Source organism: Acomys russatus, chromosome 25, assembly GCF_903995435.1.
Source record: "Acomys russatus chromosome 25, mAcoRus1.1, whole genome shotgun sequence".
Lineage (NCBI taxonomy): Eukaryota > Metazoa > Chordata > Mammalia > Rodentia > Muridae > Acomys > Acomys russatus.
Genome location: NC_067161.1, coordinates 49,802,809 through 49,816,871, shown reverse-complemented (window position 1 = coordinate 49,816,871; position 14,063 = coordinate 49,802,809). Strand labels below are relative to the sequence as shown.

The following is a 14,063-nucleotide window of genomic DNA, read 5'->3' as shown; positions in this document are numbered from 1 at the left end:
TTCTTGTGTGTGGTTCGTGCTGTGGCACGTGTGTGAAGATCCGAGGATGACCTCAGGTGTCTGCACTTTCATCCTGTTTGGCTTTCCCTGTCATTGGGTGTTTACTTGTTTTTGAGGTAGAGTCTTACTGTGACTGGCCTGGAACAGGCTGGCTTCAAACTCAGGGAAATGTGCTTGCTTCTACCTCAGAGTGCTAGCGTTGGAAGCAGGTACCACCATGCCCGGCCTAACATCCCACCTTCCTTAGGACAGGGTTTCACAGGCCTGCATGCCAGGATAGCTGGTCCACAAGCTTCTGCGAGTCTGAGGATTCTCCTGCAGCCACTCCCACCTGCTGCAGGAGAAGCGTGATTACAGACACAGGCACGATGACGCTCGGCTTTTGTGGGGTCTGTGGATTCAAACTTGGTTCTCACACTTACATCCAAGCCCCTTAACCCTGCCAGTCATCCCCCAGACCAAATCTTAATCACTGAAGAGAGGATGAAGAGTCCAAAAGTGTTTCACAGCCACGGGTCCCGATGTAATGTTACCCTGTCCTGTGTTCCAGCCGTTGTGGCCAAGAAGCCAAACTGAAGATCTCCCTTATTCCAAGCCAGAATCTCTTCCATTTTCCTCCTTCCCCTTCCTTCGCTAGCTGCATAACGTGAGTGGTAGCCTTAAGCTCTCCCTCCCCCTCACCGTCCTTTATGACTCATCCCCGAGCCCAAGGCCATTTTGTCCCTTCAATAGCCAATCCACCTACTTATGTCCACCTCTTGGTCAGCCGCCTGGTCCAAGCTGTTGTCATCTCTTGCCTCCCTAGCCACTTAACTCACAAACACACTGGTCTTCTATAGGCTTTCCCCCCCCAAGCTGTTTGCAGAGAACTCTCCAAATATCAAACAGTCACACTCTACCAATACTTCTACCCCTGCTTAAATTCTCCCTGTGTGGCACGTGTCGCATGGCACCCGGATCCTATGCTCCTCCTCCCATCACTGGGCATGGTGGCACAAACTGTAACCCCAGCACTTAGGCTGAGGCAGAACGCTGCAGAGTTTGAGGACAACCTGGGCTAACATAGTGACACTGCTTCCAGACAAAAAGACTCTGCTTGCCTATCTCTGCATTGGAGGACGGCTTTGTCACCAGCCACGACCGAAAATAGCACGAGGCAGAACTCAGGCGTGTGTTCTGAGGCCCAGCCCTCCGCAGCATTGCCCACCATCCCTTGTCTGATGCCTCTGTCTTTGAGTTCTATGGGCGCCCTGAGACCACCGTAGATGGTTAGATCTAAGCACTGGAGGGGAAGCCCTGTGGAGGAAGATGGGGGACGCCAGGCAACGGCTAGTGCTGGGTGCTTGGCGTGCTAGCAAAACCGTCTGGAATAGTCATGCCCAGGTAACCTGCTTAGTAAATGCAGCCACGTGAAGGACGCCACGTGAGACAGCACAGGACTGCCAGCCAACCCACAGAATGACGTTTTAAAAAGTGTGTAAGTTAGGCATTTTTAATAATTATTTTCTTTTTTAATTGTGTCTGTCTCTGTTGTCTGTATACATGTGTGTACAGATGCCTGTTGAGACAAAAACAGAGTGTCAGATGCTGCCCCAGGGCAGGAGTTATAGGGGTGTGAGTCACCCGAGGAGCCTCGGGAGGGCATCAGTTCTTTTTTTGTTGTTGTTGTTTTGTTTTTCGAGACAGGGTTTCTCTGTGTAGCCTTGCTGTCCTGGGCTCACTTTGTAGATCGGGCTGACCTCGAACTCACAGAGATCCACCTGCCTCTGCCTCCCAGAATGCTGGGATTACAGGAGTGTGCTGCTACCCCTGGCATGGTTTGGACCTTAAATATACTCCAAAGCCATGTGTTGAAGGCTTGTGTTCAGGTGATGGTACTTTGGAAATGGGGTGTAACTGTTAGAATTTGAGGGGGTGTATCCTTAAGAGGGACATTGAGAACCCAGCCCCCTCCTCTCTGCTCCCCAGCTGTCATGAAGAAAGCAGTTTATTCCACCATGGTGGTCTGCCAGAGGCTCAAAAGCAAACAGGTCAAACAGTCTTGTGCTGAAGCCTCTAAACCCATGAGCTGGAGTAAACCTTTCCTCTTTGTTTCCCTGCGTTTTGTCTCAGCAGCAGCAAGGTGTCTGATACTGCTTGCTCGCTCCCTGTCTGCTCCGAGGCCCCCACCCTCTTGTTTTTACATTACTGCCTACGCCATTTGCTCTCAGGCAGCCTCACCACGTCACATCCTCCTTCTGGATGCTGTTAACGCCACGTGCTTCCCTATGGACACAGGAGTTTGTGCTACAACAGTAGCCATGTGCTTGTCTCTCCCAGCAGCAAACTTCATGAAGGGCATTCCATGTCCTCAGTGTCGATGCACGGTTGCTCATGGATGGGTGAGAAATGATGACAAATGTCTGTGCACAGAGGGGCTGGGACGGTCAAGGACGGTTTTGTTTACAAGGGACTTCTAAACTACATCTGAAGGTAATTCTAAGAGGAGGTTTTAAAATGTGTTGAGCAGAAGAAGGAAAAATAAACAGAGAGGAAAGGGAAGTGTGTTGAGCATTGGGGGAGGCATCGGAGGACGAGCATTGCTCTCCCAGAGAACTATTTAAGGAGAATACTATTTTGAATTGATAAATCCTTGAATGTTTGTCACAGAAGAGCTAATCATAGCTTAGCTGTGCATTTCACGTCTCTGAATCCTCCACGGTTTTCCAGCAGGAGTGGGAGATGAGAGGGGTGGATGTAAGTCCTCATTAGTCGATCCTGACGGTGGCTAATCCCAGCGGCAAGCGGCAGGCTGCGCGGGGTAGAAGGGAGCCGCCGGGGGTATATTTAAGGGTGGCAGAAGTTGTCCTCTTTTGCCCGGTGATCGCTGCAGTGGGAACTTCCCACCCACTTCCTTTCCTCCAAGAAATCAGAGTCCATAAAGGGACTCCACTTCCCTGCCACCTTCCCACCTGGCGCTTCGCTGCTTCCCCTCGCAAGCAGTGGCTCTTTCTGTCTCTCCCTGTCCCCTCCAAAAAGATGAGTCTCATGTTACCACTCTTATCACACCAAAAAGCCACAACTCCAGGGACCTTTCCCACCCAGCCACAAGAACACTGCTTCATTTCTGGGTACCTGTAGGTGTGACCTACAAGACAAGAAGTGTGCCAGCTGGGGTTCCCAGCACCTGCTTGGTGCCTCAAGTGCCAGGGGATCTGACATCCTCTTCTGTAGCCACAGGCGCCGGTGTGGCGCACAGATGCACATGCAGGTGAAAGGCTCATACACCCAAAACCTTTAAAATCAAACAAACTAAACAAAAACTGGGGTGGGGTGGGTGTTGGGGAGGCGGCTCAGTGGTTGCCCTTGCAGAGGACCTGGGTTCAGTTCTCAGCACCCACAGAGTAGCTTAAGAACTGTTTGTAACTCCAGTCCTGGAGATCCAACACCGTCTTCCTGCCTCTGTGGCCACTAGGATGTAAGTGGTGGATTGTAGGCTCAATTTTCTTAACAACTAGACTTTATTATTATTATTATTATTTATTATTTTGGTTTTTCGAGACAAGGTTTCTCTGTGATAGCTTTGGCTGTCCTAGAGTCACTTTGTAGACCAGGCTGGCCTCGAACTCAGAGTGATCCACCTGCCTCTGCCTCCCAAGTGCTGGGATTAAAGGCATGCGCCACCACGCCCGGCTACTATACTTTATTATGAACTCACTAACAGAGCGTACCTCCCTTCCAACCTGACTAACCCAAATAATAGGAAAAGGACGTTAGAGGACACAATAATGAAACCTTAAGGAGACCAGTTCCGTGGAATGACCTCCCGGTGTAGCCAGCAGGACCTCGGCAAACCTGCAATTCAACCAAGGTGGCTGCTGGAACCTGGAACAGCAGCGGCGGCCCAGAGCCTCAGCCAGAGCCCAAAGCCTTGAGGCTTCCCTGGAGCAGCTCTCTCTAGGAACGTCTCTCCAAGTGTAGCATGAACAGCCAAAACAATCCCAAGTCCTGCCCTCTCAGAGTCTCTACTAGGATGTTTTCAGCTGGCAACATCCAAGCTCCCCCACGAAGTGGTTTGACTTCTAAGTGGAAAATCATCCTGCTCTCTCTCACAAGTCTGCTCCCCACCGCACACTTGGGATCAACACAAAGACAGGTTTATCTCTCTTACAATGCATAAACTATACATGCAGGTAAACTGTCCACATGCATAAAATAAAAATCAAAGGTGGGGGAGGGGCGGCAGGCAAATAAGATGGCTAAACAGGTAAAAGTGATGCCTTCTAACCCTCACAACCTGAGTTTGATCTCTAGAACCCACATAATGGAAGGAGAGAACCAAAAGTTGTTCTCTGACCTGCTTCCCCCCATAAGAGCACTGTGGCACACACATACACAAAATAAAATTTAAAAGGTAATGCAAAAAAAAAAAAAAAAAAGTTATCCAGCTGCATCTTTCATTAAGAAGAAGGGGTCAAACAAACAAAGGTCATCACTAGGTTCTTAAGAAAGGAACTGTGCTGGGGTGACCTGGTGCTTGGATCCTCCACGGGAGCCATCACCAGGGGTGGGATGCCAGAGCCACTCACATGGAGAGCCAGTGCTGCGAGCTTTCTAACAAAGGAGCATGAGGGAACGTGCTCCTCGTGCTCCTCAGGCCCCACCCCCAGGCCCGCAATTTCAGACAAACGTGAGGATCAAGCTGAGGTTTTATTTACAGTTCCCTGGGAAGTCTTACAGCAGAGGGGCCGTCTTTATTGCTTTAGGTTTATTGCCAGGAAGAAGACTTGAGTCCTCTGCCGCTCCATACTAAATCCAGTCCAAGCCCAAGCTTGTCCCCAGAGCTAGTGGCCCAGAGGCCTTCATTAAACCCTCCAAAGCACTTTGTTTTCTGCGGGCCACCTTGCCATTTCTGCCATACAGCCATCAAATTTCTTTCTGCCTTTGTCAACACTGTCTTCTCCCACTTTAATTCCCCTCTCTGCAAGCACGAAGTGTGACTGACCCTAGTTCTAGATTTAAGTCCTCCACCTCCAGGCAGGAGGCAGCGATTTTGGTTTCCCAAAGATGATAATTTACTTTCTGCCAGGACCAGCCTGGCGTCTATTGAACAAATGCTACAAAGCCCCGTTTCCGGTGTAGGCCCATTTTTTGAGGTACTCTCAAGTGTTTCCTTTATCTGCTGCGTGTTTTCTGGGTTTCGGCAATAGGGAAAAGAAACGAGCGGAGCGAGCCCAAACGGCAGAGAGGAAACGGCTCATGCCCGGGATTAGCAAGAAGGCCTAGCCCTAGGACACTGCTGGGGCGCAGAGGATGGCTGGGAGATCTACTTTCTCTCTCGAGCCCCACGGCGAAAGGATATGGCTTTGTTCATGCGAATCGCTACTCGAAGCCGGGACTCGTTGGTGGGCGGGGCTACCCCGATCCTGCCGCGGCGTGGGAGCAGGGTTGGGGGGGGGTGGCGGGGACCCGGCGCTAGAAGGCAGGGCTGATTGCAGGAAGGTCGTTTTCTGGCAGGTGCAATCACTCCGCGCCGGATCCCCGCGCCCCCAACGGACTATTTCTTGGAATGCGGCTTGTTCCCCAAGAGCGCATCTATCTCCATCACCGTTTGCGGCGTCAGCTGACTCAGCACCTTTGGGGATGGGCAGTGGAGAGGGCAGGTTTTTGCTGGGCCAGGGAGTAAGGGCCACAGTGGGACCCAAGGAGAAAAAGTCTCAGCTGTTTGACAGGTTGGCCCTGTCTCCCTGGACTTCCCTTTGCAACTTTGTAAGAAGGTCACTTCAGCCCCATTAAGGGTTAGACAGCATGGCCTCGACTGGGGGGGAGAAAGGGGAGAGAAAGAGATTCCGTCTGTCTGTGAGTCTCCCTCGGACTCACCTGGAGGGAGCCCAGATGTTCCAGCAGCTGCTCTGCACTGGACACCCCTAGCAGGACTGAGCTGACGCCCTCACTTCGGAGACACCAGGCTGGGACGAGAGGAGGAAAAGAGAAGAAGTGTGGGCACTCAGAGTCCAGAAGCGTCTGAAGAGGGCCCTCTCCAGGGACCAGCTAGTCTGGATAGGTTTAGGAGGAATCGCACGGGGAGGCAGGGCCACCCGGCAGGGTCTCACCTGTAGCAAGCTGGGCCACAGTGCAGCCTAGCTGCTGAGCAGTCGGGAGAAGGTCCATGACTCTGGCTTGTTGCTTCTTGCCATCTTCAACCTGCACTTTTTCCTTGAGCCACTGGTACCCCTGGAAGCCGAGGAGAATCAGCAAAGAAAGGGGGGGGAAAGGCCCTACCCACTCCCACCCCCCCTTTTAACCACACAGCAGCCTAGACAGCCCAGATTGGCCTCCCTGAGCCCCCAAATCTCACCTTGACAGTGGCCTTGCAAGTATCCGGAACTCGCCCATCGTACTTGCTGGTAATGAGGCCACACGCCAGGGGAGACCAAGTGACCGAGCCAACACCTAAGAGCAAGAGGATTTGGTGTGCAACAGGGACCTATGTCATGGGTGAAGCGGGGACAGGTGGGGTGAGGGTCTGCACACCAATCTTGTGGTAGAGCTCAGGCAGCTGGGTTTCCACCTTCTCCCTCTGGAAGAAGTGGTTCTCCGCTTGCTCACACACCGGAGGGATCAGGTTGAACTGCCTGGCCATGGCGTAGGCCTCCTGGGTCAGCGTGGAAAGGAGACAAGGGTCAGAGCAGTCCTTATGTTTTCTTCCTTGTCAGCGCAGTGCGGTGTGGACGGGTCATGAGAAAAGGGAGCCGGATATGGAGTGTGTGTGAGTGTGTGTGTGTCAGGGTCAGGGTCACATACCATGATTTCTGCAGCGCTCCATCTCGATGTCCCCCAGTATAGGGCCAGGCCCTGGTTGATGACATAGGTCATGGCTCTCACAACCTCTAGGTGCGCGAGAGAGGAAAAGCCTCAATGTTTGATCCATGGGACCCTAGACTCCAGATCTGTCTCACCAAGAAACTGCACCCCAACCAGGCCCCAGGTGTGTCTACAGCTGTATCTATGCTCCACCTTCTTCCTTGCTGAGGCCCTAGGGTCTCTGCTATTGGGACGGGGAGGGGGGCGTTTGAGTGGGGGAGACTGGCTTCCTGATGCAAGTCTGGGGGTGCTGGCTTTACCCTCCATGGGACTGTTAGGGTCTGAACGATTGGCGAAGACTATGTCGACATATTCCAGCTGGAGGCGGTCCAGGGATCCTTGCAAGCCTGGGGGTGGGGGAGGGGAAAGGAAGGTACATCTCATCCCCAATGAAAGTATCAGACTGTGTCGAACCCCCTTGTCACTTCAGGACGTTAGCAACATTCCCAGTTCCTCCGGCTTTCATGCCTGCCCACCTCAGGTCCCCATGTGGCAGCTCTCACCTTCGATGATGTGTTTGCGACTCAGGCCTCGCTCAGTTTCTGCTCTGTAGGGAAAGGCTACGTCAAAGATGAGGGCTAATCCGGAGCTATGAGAAACTGGGGGGCGTGTCCTGTCCCATAATGCTACATTCTTGGTTAAGTCTTCTCCCCAATTACTTACTGTCCTCCCCAAAATATCTTGGTGGTGATAACATAGCTCGATCTCCTAAGAAAAGCAAAATGGCGTGTCCAGCAGGACCGTGATACTTGGTTGATCTTGTCTTCAGGAACCACCCTCCCTCTCCCCCCAACAGTCTCACCTCCAACCTTTGTTCTTGAGGATGTTGCCTAGGGTTCTTTCAGCCCTGAAACATAGACAAGGTAAGAGCACTGATGTCTCCAAGGCAGAGCAATGTCTTCCTGCCCTCCCAGCTTGTCCCTTCTAGTAGAAGAGTGGGGGAAACAGAGCCACTCTGGAGGCTCAGCTTCCTCTTGGTCAAAGGCAAGGGGCTCCTGGAGCTGGCAGTGTGGTCATGTAAGTTTCACTCATGCACTCGTGTGTCAACCATGTACCAAGCCCCACTGTGGGTGCACACAATGAGGTGAGAGAAACACGAGCTAGGGAGAGGACAGCCTCTTCTGGCTTCAGTCAGCTGGGTGGTTCTCTGCTTCCTCTGCCTCTGCCAAACTTTCGCCACCCTCCTAAGCCCAGTTCTGGCTCTGCCTGTGAACGTCAGCCTGTGGGGAGGCCCACACAGATCCCCCTCTCGTCTTCCCTCCCCGTTTTGGAAACAGGATCTCTGTCTGTAGCCCAGGTTGGCCTCAAACTCTCAATCCTCCTTCCTTAGCCTTCCAATGCTGGGACTCCAGGTGTGTGACGTCACGCCCAACCCGCGCCGTTCTGTTAGCACACTGTCGGGGGCTAACTCGTGGCACCCCTGAAACTACACCTTACAATGCTGGATCTTTTATAGCCCCTGTTTGTATAATCACTTAGACTGTACACTTTTCAAGGTTACGGCGGCCTTTCCCCTGAAAGAGTGAACACTTTGTCCCTTTGTGCTGGCCTCTATGAGTGTTCTTGGGGAGACAAGTCCCACGGAGGTGCCAAGCCTCTGAGCTGAGCAGCAAATACAGTCGCAGCCATTTGCTTAATGTCAGAAGGCAGCCAGAGTGTCAAGGAGGCTCACAGGTTATGCCCGAGTCTGGGCAGTTGGGTCAAGGCTTCGGAGTCTTGTAGAAGACTGTTCACCAAAAATGCGGAGTCGTTGGCCACCTGGACGCTGGCCAGTTCCAGTGTAAAGTCACTGGCATGTGATAAGATGTGGTGTATCTGGAAATACAGCTTTGTAAATCTTCAGGGTAAATCTGCTGGTTTTATTTTAATGTGACTGACTGCAGCGTAGTCTGCTGACCTCTAATCCAGAGAGGAAAGTGTTGTGAGAACCATAACTTCCATAATACAGAGGGTGTCTATGAGCTTGAAAAGTTGGACTTAGTTGTTCCCAGAATTCTCAGGGTTTTTAAAAAGATTTATTTATTTATTTAGTGTATGAGTGCCCTATCTGCATGTACACCTGCAGGCCAGAAGAGGGCGTCAGATCTCATTATAGATGGTTATGAGCCAGCCTGTGGTTGGTGGGAATTGAACTCAGGACCTCTGGAAGAGCAGACAGTGTTCTTAACCATTGAGCCATCTCTTCAGCCCCAGGTTTTTGTTTGTTTGTTTGTTTTTGTTTTTAAAGAGGGAAACAAGAATCCCTAATGTTCTCTCAACCTGCTTTCCAAATTACTCTTTCACGCCAGTTCTTACTTTCCTGCCGCGTACACTTCCGCAGTGTCAAACAGGTTTACACCTTGCTCATAGGCTACTGTCAGTATGTCTTCTGCTGTCTAGGGAGGCGAGAAAAAGTCGAAGGTCAGCAGCTGCCCCTTAGCTCCCTCCTGGCATCCTAACTGCAGCGCGCCAGCCCTGGTTTCCACATTTTCCCTCCTTTAGTTTCAGAAGCACCCCCGCCCACATGCTCGTCCGAACCCCAGCCAGATCCACTCCTCCCTCGCCTTATTCCCTCTCCACAGCCACCGCTACCCTTTCTCTAGGTCCCGTCATTTATACCTCATCTGAGATCTGAGAGCCAAATGTGACCCAGGTACCTGCAAGAGAGAATTCGGCCACATGAGAACCACGGGAGCCGGGCCATAAAATAATGCCCCCCTTTCTTGAATTTCTGTTCTAACTCACCAAGGCCAAGACAGGACACCCGGAGTCCAGACTTTCCTAGGTTCCTGCAGGATACAGAAGCAGCAGGAGAGGATAAAGTCTCCACTGGGGACTCGGGTTACCAGTCCCCAGCTCCTGTCCTTTCAAACTGAGAAGGCCTCAAGGGTCTCAGCCCAAAGAAGCCAGACCCAATGGGTTGATGGGATGGACAGTGCTATCCCCATAGCAGAGGCCCTAGGAATATTGTTGAAAGAACAAGTCAACAAACAGGTGATTGATCATCCCTCATGAGCCACTGCCCATCGCCTCCACTCTCCCCTATTCATCTGTGCCTTCTCGTTTGCCTTTCTTCTGGGTGAGGTCCTGCCTGCGTCGGCATCATCTCTGGGACGTGTGGAGTAGTGGGATTTGGAAAGCGTGGCTGGCTGTGGTGAGTTTGAGAATAGGCTCCCCCCCCCAGCCACCCCACCCCCCACCCCAGTCAAAGAAGGGCACACTAAAGAGTGACAACAGAGCGGAAGATGTAAACCAACTCAAGTTCAGGCGCTTGGCTGGGCACACAGATGAGGCCCCAGGAAAGGCATTTGTGGGGAGGGGGAGGCTTTGACAGGAAAGTCCAGCTCTCTTCATCTCTTCGTTGGCTTCTGAAGATAGAACTAGAAATCTCTTCCCAGGGCACAGATTAAACAGCTCTACTTCCTAATCATGGTTGCTACGGGGAGGATGGGATACTCCAGGCGGCTCATCCCCAAACAGAAGCGCCCCCCCACGCCCCATTTTGAGTTCTGAGTTTCTGACCAGCAGTTCCGAGTTAAAGTAAACAATTTCACAGCCCTTTCCACCCAAGTCCTGTCTTCCAGCACGGGGATGAAAGATGTGGTCCATCGTTTTACACGCCCCTCTCCTCCTCTCTCTCGACCTCACCCTGAGAAGGTTGAGGGAGACTGGCCTCGGGGCTGATGGGGGCAAAATCTGGGTCAGGCGCCCCAAACGGCCAGAGTGAGATGCTGTTTCCTCTTCTCCCCAGGACGCCAACCCAAGGACACTCCATTGGAAGGGAGAAGCAGCCTGGAGATTCAGGCGTTCCCCGCTTTTTTACGGATAAGGGGGGCAACTCAGGGGCATTGTTTAGGTATGACAGGACTCTGTCGACCTTAATAAACTTGGTCTCACAGTTGGGGTAACTAAAAGAGACGAAGAGAGGAAGTGCCAATCAAAGATGAGGGGGAACGGACCGGGATCTTTTAAGCTAAGTTTGAAGGGGTCGTGGCGGCTAACCCAGAAAGCCTTAGGGGTCCCGAAAGAGGAGCGAATGGGTAGGCTGCCCGGCCACCCCATACCTGTATTTCATGCCAGTGCCTCGGCCGGTGCTCTCTCGAAGGGCCCCAGCGGGTGCTGGGGGCCGGGGGACCAGTGCAGCTCTTGACTTGGAGCCCGATCCTCCACCCCCGGGAGGGTTCCCGTGCCCACCGCCCACTGACCCTCCATTACCGCCCCCAGGACCCGGCCGGGGTCCGCACAGACGGTCCTCACTGCTCCGGCTGCGAAGGTTCTGCTCGGTACATGCGATAGACACCTGCATGCCGGCTGGCCAGGGCGGGGGAGGGGGCTCCGAGGGAGCGGGAGGAGGGAGCGGGGAAGTCCGAGGGCAGACACGGTGTGGTAGTAGCGCGATCCCTGGGAGAGCGGGAAGGCTGGAAGAGGCTGCAGCTAGAGCCGCCAAATGGGATCGGGCCCGCGGGGGCGGGCTGCTGGAGGTCGCGGGGTTTGCGGCGGGAAAGGAAAACCGTGGTGGTAGAGGGGGGGGGGGGGGCCGGGAGTGGTGGGTATTCAGATGCCGGGGGCCGTGATGCCTGGAGTAGGAGGATAAACGGGTAAGGGTAAAGATAAAGTCGAGGACGGTCTTCAAGGATAGAGACCCAGGAACAGGGGGTGGCGAAAGACCGATGCCACTTCAGCTGGAACCGCTGCGGGACCGCTGTGCGCCCAGCCGCGTCGGCAGCGAGCCCAGCTCATCGACATGCAAGCCCCGCCCCTTCATCTGCATAGGACCGCCTGCCTCGAAGCTGAACACGCTGCTTATCTGCATAAGCTCCGCCTGGGGAAAGCGTCCCAACTTAAATAATCAGAGCGCCTTGATCAGCACAGCCCGCTTTAGGGTCGTGGCTCTCACTTCGTATACTTGAAGCATGTCAGCTAAACCTCACCCCTCCCCGGTCTGTGATGCGTAGTCGAGAGAGCTTTTTTGTGTCCCAGAAAACAAGGTTTGGAGACATTGTCACAGCCAGAGGCAAGGCGGGATGTGTGTACTACATCTCGCAGGTGGTGGCAAAGGTTGCTGCTAAAATTCTAAAATGTAACAAAGAATTATTCAGCTTAGGAGAAATCTGCTGGGAAAACCTCTTCATAGGCTTCAGGGGTGTGTGGTTACCCTAGTTCTCATCTGCGTTGTGACTAACGCTGGGAGAGGCCACAGAAACAGACAGCAGAAGGTGACAGAAAGTTTATTCTGCGTTTCTCAGAGTCAAGTAGAGGATAAAACTGGCGAGAATTCTTGTAAGCGTCAATCTTTATGACTTGGAGGCAGTGGGTAGAAGTAGGCCTTCAGGTTGAAGGTCTCTGGGGTGGGGGCGGGGAAGGCAGGTGGAGGGGCCCCGGCAATCACAGGTTCTTCTTAGAGATGAGGTAGCTGTTTCAGCCAGCTCGGGCAGAGAAGAAGGGCAAAGAGCGGATGTAGGCGTCTAGCCGGGAGCGGAAGAGCTCACTTTGCACAGTCTGTCCCAGCGGGCACAGCGGATTCTTCACGACGAGCTCCACGTACAGCTGCGGAGAGGAGGACGTGTGAGCCAGATTTGCGACACTTCTCATTTTCAATCTCAAACCAGGTATAACCTCAGGGATGGAAGAATGTGCAAGGGGTGGGGCTGGAGGGATGGCCTGGCAATGAAGAAAGCACACTGCTTTTGTAGAGGCTAGTCAGTGGCCGGAGCCCACGTTGGTCAGCTCTCCAGAGGATCTGTCACCCACAGACACCTGAGCTCATGTGCACACACACACACCCTTTACGCAATACATATAATTAAAAAAAGATAAAGTCATTTTAAAAAAAAAAACCTACACTAGCTCTCCCTTAGGAGAAACTATTACTGTTTAAAGAGCTAAAGGCTCTGGAGAAAACTGATTTCTAGGGGGGATATAATTCAGAAGGATTAGCGCAGAAAACCGAAGGGACTCCCAGGGCTCGGGGAGAAGGGTTCCGCGGCTGACACTGACCGCACTGTAGATGTGGTGTAGCACATCTCGGATAGGGCCCACTCCCAAATCAGTGTTCATGACAACCTTGATTCCAGTGGGCGTCTCGTAGTAGTGGAGTTTGTAACGGCTAGTTTGGAAAGACAGAAAGCCATCCTTCCTGCAGAAATGGGAATTAAGACAGGCGTGGAGTCACTCCCAGGGAAATGTTTGTGACTCCCTTCAAGGTCAGCTCCTTCCTATTCGTATAAACAGGTAGTTTGTAGCAGCCTCGCTGAGCTGCGACACCACCTACCATCGCTGGTCGTTGCTGCCTTCACTGTCCCTGCTTTCAGACCCTCCCTGCTCCTGCCAGCCTCAGGACTCTTGTTCCAGATTCAGCCTCTAAGACAACCCCCTCCCCCCCGCACATGCTACTTTCCATCCCGAGGCTAGCTAGCCCTCCCTTCCACACCCCTCTAACGCGGCCGTACATGTCCAGCGGGGACATCTTGCTGACAAACGAACGAATGGAAAAGAGCATCCCATACATCAGCTTGTACTCCTGGAGAGAGAGAGAGGGAGTAAAGTCTCGGTTATGGAGGGAGCCAGAACGGGAGTGGGGTTGGAACCAGGATTTGGAGGGACTGGGACTGTGTGCGATTGGGGGGTACGCCGGGACTCTCCGATCACCTCTTCCTTAGGGATCCCTGCTTGCTTCTTGCGGTGCCACTCGCTGTAGTGTAGACACACTCCATTCCGGTCAAATAGGTACAGATTGTGGACAGTCATCTGCAAGATAAGGAGCCTGGTTCAATGGCTTGCACCTTACTCTGTAGAGCCTGGTTCTTCAGCCAGGTGGGAACCCCACCCCCGGAACTCACCGGAATTGCTCCGACAGAGAGTGACAGGCTACTTCCGGTTTCCCGAGGCCCCCCAGCTGGGTCTCCCGCGGCACCAGCAAGAGCAATAACTCCGCCCGGATAGACTCGGCCCCTTTCCTGCAGCCAATCCGCGGGCAAGGGTGCCGCGCGCATGCGCGCCCGTGCGGGGCGAGTGCAGGGCGCGTGCTCTCGCGGGCGGGTGACGTAAGGAGGTGGGGCTGCAGGCGGTGGGCGGGAGGCTGCCAACGGTTTTGAGAGCGGAGTACCGCGCTAGGAAGGGGGTGGTCTCTGGTCTTTCTCTGTCGGGGCTATGGGCTATGGGGTGGGGAGGGACAGTGCTTTTCATCTTGGCAAACCAGGAGCCGACATGCTCAGAGTAGTCGGAGTCGAGTGGTCGCGGTA

At 53.3% G+C, this 14,063-nt stretch overlaps 2 protein-coding genes across 2 annotated transcripts; both read right to left on the bottom strand.

The window, feature by feature from the left end:
- Window positions 1–5,455: 5,455 nt before the first annotated feature.
- Kcnab3 (potassium voltage-gated channel subfamily A regulatory beta subunit 3) lies at window positions 5,456–11,557 on the bottom strand. The gene is made up of 14 exons (XM_051167850.1): window positions 10,887–11,557; window positions 9,568–9,611; window positions 9,442–9,479; window positions 9,139–9,218; window positions 7,646–7,690; window positions 7,507–7,551; window positions 7,347–7,390; window positions 7,104–7,190; window positions 6,784–6,869; window positions 6,514–6,634; window positions 6,338–6,432; window positions 6,093–6,213; window positions 5,860–5,948; window positions 5,456–5,614 (listed from the first exon to the last, which is right to left on the bottom strand). Exons 1-14 carry the CDS (start codon window positions 11,126–11,128, stop codon window positions 5,537–5,539), a joined length of 1,215 nt encoding a protein of 404 aa, XP_051023807.1. The 5' UTR covers window positions 11,129–11,557; the 3' UTR covers window positions 5,456–5,536.
- Window positions 11,558–12,032: 475 nt separating this feature from the next.
- Window positions 12,033–13,706, bottom strand: Trappc1 (trafficking protein particle complex subunit 1). Its single transcript, XM_051167531.1, has 5 exons — window positions 13,662–13,706; window positions 13,471–13,569; window positions 13,272–13,342; window positions 12,820–12,958; window positions 12,033–12,369 (listed from the first exon to the last, which is right to left on the bottom strand). Exons 2-5 carry the CDS (start codon window positions 13,567–13,569, stop codon window positions 12,241–12,243), a joined length of 438 nt encoding a protein of 145 aa, XP_051023488.1. The 5' UTR covers window positions 13,662–13,706; the 3' UTR covers window positions 12,033–12,240.
- Between the last annotated feature and the right edge of the window lie 357 nt (window positions 13,707–14,063).

What these genes read in the sequence shown, in the direction of transcription:
- Kcnab3 (XM_051167850.1), bottom strand. Translation starts at nt 11,128, where the DNA reads ATGCAGGTGTCTATCGCATGTACCGAGCAGAACCTTCGCAGCCGGAGC. An exon ending in GGCACTGGCATGAAATACAG is followed by an intron (nt 9,612 to 10,886) that starts GTATGGGGTGGC and finishes TGTATCCTGCAG; the next exon opens with GAACCTAGGAAAGTCTGGAC. An exon ending in TGTGGCCCAGCTTGCTACAG is followed by an intron (nt 5,949 to 6,092) that starts GTGAGACCCTGC and finishes CTCTCGTCCCAG; the next exon opens with CCTGGTGTCTCCGAAGTGAG.
- Trappc1 (XM_051167531.1), bottom strand. Translation starts at nt 13,569, where the DNA reads ATGACTGTCCACAATCTGTACCTATTTGACCGGAATGGAGTGTGTCTA. An exon ending in CAGGGATCCCTAAGGAAGAG is followed by an intron (nt 13,343 to 13,470) that starts GTGATCGGAGAG and finishes CTCTCTCTCCAG; the next exon opens with GAGTACAAGCTGATGTATGG. An exon ending in TACACCACATCTACAGTGCG is followed by an intron (nt 12,370 to 12,819) that starts GTCAGTGTCAGC and finishes TCCTCTCCGCAG; the next exon opens with CTGTACGTGGAGCTCGTCGT.